At 45.1% G+C, this 4,568-nt stretch overlaps 1 protein-coding gene across 2 annotated transcripts in view; it reads left to right on the forward strand.

The window, feature by feature from the left end:
* LOC113212086 (uncharacterized) overlaps positions 1 to 4,568 on the forward strand; it is a 61,523-nt gene that overhangs the window by 33,252 nt on the left and 23,703 nt on the right. For both annotated transcript variants that reach the window (XM_052272734.1, XM_052272735.1), the window contains one exon: positions 3,283 to 3,643. In XM_052272734.1, the coding sequence (XP_052128694.1) occupies positions 3,283 to 3,643 (361 nt within the window). The remainder of the gene's footprint in view (positions 1 to 3,282; positions 3,644 to 4,568) is intronic.

The raw sequence follows: 4,568 nt of genomic DNA on the forward strand, positions 1-4,568 counted from the left end.
ACTTATTTCCATAATTTTTTATGATTTAAGGTCTGAAAATATTTTTGGGCACACAGTAAAATGTCCCTTTTGATATTTATTTTTAAAAAGTTGAAGTACCGTGGTGTATACTTGTAGTTACATAGCAACGGGAGAGGGATTGGCGAGCGTAGCGAGCGAAAATTTTTGTATTTGTGCTTCTTCTGGTAGCAAATTTAAACGCTCAAGTTTCGTATGAAATGCTTGAAACGAGTGCAAAAAGATGTCCGGTATTGAGCAAAGAGGAGCGATAAGGGCGCGAGCGAAGCGAGCGAAAAAAAATTGAGATCATAAGTGATCTATAATTCCTTAACCGCGAGCGAAGCGAGCGAAATTTTTCTGAGGGTACGCGCTTAGCTCAAAATATAGGCGTATAAATTTTGTTTCAATTGCCAGTTTAAAGTCATTAAAAATAATTGCTTTGTTCATTCATTTTCACCTATGTGACAATGCTGCGCTCGTTAAACGGTTTGCGATGGTAGAAGCAGAAGCCAAATTAAGACAGCTGATGGGACATGCATGTTCGCTCCCTGCTTCCGCATCTTATAACGGCAAAAATGCGGATATACATACAGCCTACCTTCTGGAAATATTTTTTTCTGTTTTTACTCCTTTTCTTTATATTTTTCCCTTTCTCCTCCTCTTTTTCTCTTTCTCTTTCGCTCTCCCTTCTCTTTCTCCCCCTTTCCTCTTTCTTTCCTTCTTTTTTTTAGGGGGCGCCAGATCCCCAGGGGGGGGGCAACCAGCACTTTGCCCCCCCCCCCCAAATCCGCCCCTGATTGGCAACACGCACCGGGTGTTTTTTTCTTAAAAGTAGTGTACAATAAACTGTGTATGGGTTTTTTGCCGCGGAGCAATAGTTTCTTTTTAAAAAATTCCCGAAAACACCCCTATTTTTGGCCTGTTACACAATGAGTTACTATGAGTGGAAACAAGAAAGGGTTAGCACTTGCGCTGAAGTTGATAGTTGGCGCTAGTGGCTAGACCAGGCGAACCATGGCGGACCCCAAAGCAGCCGAAATTATCACTTCGCGGAGGGGTGGAAAGAAGCTGATCTACAACGGTTTCCTGTGGACTTCTATTCGGGTGGTCGCGGGTTCGATGCTCGGCCAGGCATTGCTTTTGACTGCCGAGATGAGTTTGTCGTTATCTCGTCTCCGGCTCGTCGCGAAAGTGTACACTTTCTCGACGAGCCGGAGGCGAGGAAAGGCGACAAAGAGACGAAAGACGTGGGAACGAGCGCGGGACCAGCCGAGCAACCATGTGACCGTCTACCTGAGGACGATTGGTAACCACTTCCAACTCTAAATTCTGTTGGGAAAAACATTTTGGGAAAATTAAAATAGGGAAAAGCTAATTTTTGGAACGTATTTTTGGAAATAAAAAATCTGGGAAAAATGACCGTGAACCCTCGCTAAAATGTATGGTTTTTAATTTTTTTGGTGAAAAGGTTTGCCGTTTTCTACCAGAAAATACCATTGTTTTGTCCTAGTGCGGCCCAAGCGGCCCGCGCGGCCGAATTGAACATGAACATTCATTGTTTAGGAGGTGGGAGAATGTTGTGGTTTAATCAAATTGACATTACTTGGTATGTACGCATAATTTCGCGTCAACCCAGGAATCAATCTTTAGTTGAAGGCCCAGAGAACACGTTTCAAACGTGGATTCGATTTAATATATCAGGTTAAAACGCGGGTAGAGGTTAAAACGGGTTAAAATTCACAACTTCTTAAGTCGAGTTTTGCGAGCAGCTTCGATTTTATGCTGGTTGAAACTGTTTTGGTGCTCACTATTACTTTGTTTTGTCACAGATTATTTCAAATGGTTGCTTTACGATCCATACTTGGTCATCCAGGACAGTCCAATACCATATTTTCCAGTTTCACTGCATTTTATGTCGATTTAGTCAAAAATACAGTTACATAATCTCGATCTCCCGCAATAGGCATTCCAGCTGATCAAGAATATGACGTTTACTCGTCTTTTTCACTTATTCTACTTAAAAACTGCTGCCGAGTGTGTTGCTGGTCGGTTTCTTAATAATTAGTTTCATTTGATCCGAATTAGGTGCACATGCTTATTTCGGATCAGGCAATAATTCACAGACCCTGTGGACTGTGGACCAAAATCTTGATTGCTTCTAGAGCCGGCTTCTGTCAGGCTACAAGATGGCAAAATCGCCATCTTGATCCAAAGCTGATCCGAAATAGGTTCATACGTCCCTATTTCAGATCAAAATCACGTCCATACTCAACTGCCATAACTCCAAAACGAGTGCAGCTACAGACGCCAAAAAAATTGCTTTTGGTAAAGGAAGATCTAACCTTTAGGTGACTTCCTACGCGATTGTTCTAAAACCTGTGTGCTTTGGTATAGGGCGGGAATACAAAAATCTGATCCGAAATAGGTTAAGTCGCTCTAAAGACTCACACAATTTGTCTAGTTTTAGGAAAAAGATTGCATTCTTTCTGGATGTGCACGAATCGGTTCCAAATCTACGGACAAAATTGTCCCTTTACATTTAGAGTGTTGCGTACACGTACACGTACACATACAGGTCTCTCAGGCACATACGTGTCCCACATACAATTCGTATACAAATAGTATACTGACTATTCGGCCACATATATTGGGAACGTGCACTAATGACGTAGGCTATTCGGAGTGTATACGGGATGTACACGGGGTAGTTTTCACGGGAAAGCGTTGGATACATTAAAGTGTTCTAATTTATCGATCCCTACCACGAAGTATTCAAATATCCTGTTAAACACTTGAAAGTGTGCAATATAGGGTTGAGCACTTCCATATGTGCACGATAGTTGAACACTTTATTTATCAGAGTGGGCTCAGCGCCAGCAAATGTTTTCTTTGCCCATACCTTGCTCACATAGAAAAATTAAAACCAACCACTTTCAAGAGATAATAGCCAATTTTCCTCCCTTTTTTAAAATCACTTTTAGTCACTTTTCGCCCCCCTAATAGTCATTTTTGTCACTTATTTAAACCCGTAGTGGCGCTGGCGTCCCTGCCAGCCTGCCAAGGACGCGCCGTCGCCGTCGCGACATCCGAGCCTTCGTGTTGCCTTGTTTCTACAGGGGAGAGAGCAAGGAGGAGAAGGGGGGGGGGGGACGGCACCGGCACGTTTCCTTAGCCTTGGGGATCGTTTAAAAATGCGGGTGGTGTCTAAAGTAGGGATTTGCAGAGAATCAAAGGCAGTTTGTGGTAGGTATACTACTAATAACTCTTATTTTGCTTTCCCAGCCCCAAGACAGTTGCGCCTCGCCGCTTCTGGTGCCGGGACTGCGGGAACATGGCGGTGGACTCCTGCATGGACGGCCACACCGTGACGGCGGCCTCGGCGGCGTTACGCTCCGCACTGCTCCCGGCGGCTAAGCGGGTGGCGCTGCAGGCCGAGGTGCTCAAGGACATCCAGAAGCTGCCCGAGGGCCGAGCTGTGCGTGCCATGCAGGTGCTGTTGGGCCCCGCTGCGTCCTGCACCCTCGCGTTTCAAGACAAGCACCGCAAGTGGCAGACGGACCTGGAGCTGGCGGCAGCGTCCGAAGCGGGTGCGCAGGTGGATCTGCGCCGGTACTATCTTTACGCGCTGCTTTCGAACACTGGGGTGAGTAACTGCTGGATAGGGTAAATTTCTTGCGTTCTTCCTCGCATTCGTAATGAGAGTGTAGGTCCTACAAATTTGGCGATAGCATTCGATGCGAGTACGCGAGTTGGGCGCGCGCCGTGTGCAACGACTTGACTAGTGGGGGACCTCTCGGTTTCGTTGCCTCTCCATAAAGCAGGACCGAGTTGGGATCCATTGCGATAACTAGTGTTTTGCGATTCCCACGCATATGGGTATGGTAACTCCAATAACAGGGTTGCCACGCGTCAGGATAATCATGATAATCAGGATTTTGTCAGGATTTTCCAAAGTTGTCAGGATAATCAGGATAATGTCAGGATTTGGGGGTAAAAGTGTCAGGATAAATAGTTAGTACCAGTTATCGCCCTGATGCTCGGCGCTACAAGTAGCCGAAGCTTCGGCCAGCAGCGCGGCGCTGTGGTAGTGCGCCTCTCTGATTTATTTTTCCTGAAAAAATACCCTATTTTTTCTTCGCCCCTCAAAAATAGCGCTATTTTGCGTTCAACTTGTTCTAAAAATGTCAGGATAAACTCACTTTTTCGTCAGGATCTGGTCAGGAAAATGTCAGGATATTCGGAAGCTGGGACTTCGTGGCAACCCTGAATAAATGTGATAAAGTATCACATTTTTGTGATACAATCATCACAAAAAATGTTATAAAATAAGTTTTGTGATGATTTTTTCACAATAATGTGATACTTCTATCACATTTTTTGGGGTTACACGGGAAAAAATAAGTACTCACTAAAAAGTTCCGAGCCGATTTCAGTGCGAAAATCGCACTTCACGAGTGCGAAAGCTCCAAATCGCACCAGACGGTGCGAAAAGTACTCTTTCGCTCTTCTGAGTGCGGAAGTTGATCATCAAGTGCGAAGTCACGGAGCGGTCGCACTTGTAGGTGCGA

This window comes from Frankliniella occidentalis, unplaced genomic scaffold, assembly GCF_000697945.3.
Source record: "Frankliniella occidentalis isolate FOCC.00 unplaced genomic scaffold, Focc_3.1 Scaffold222, whole genome shotgun sequence".
Taxonomy (NCBI): domain Eukaryota; kingdom Metazoa; phylum Arthropoda; class Insecta; order Thysanoptera; family Thripidae; genus Frankliniella; species Frankliniella occidentalis.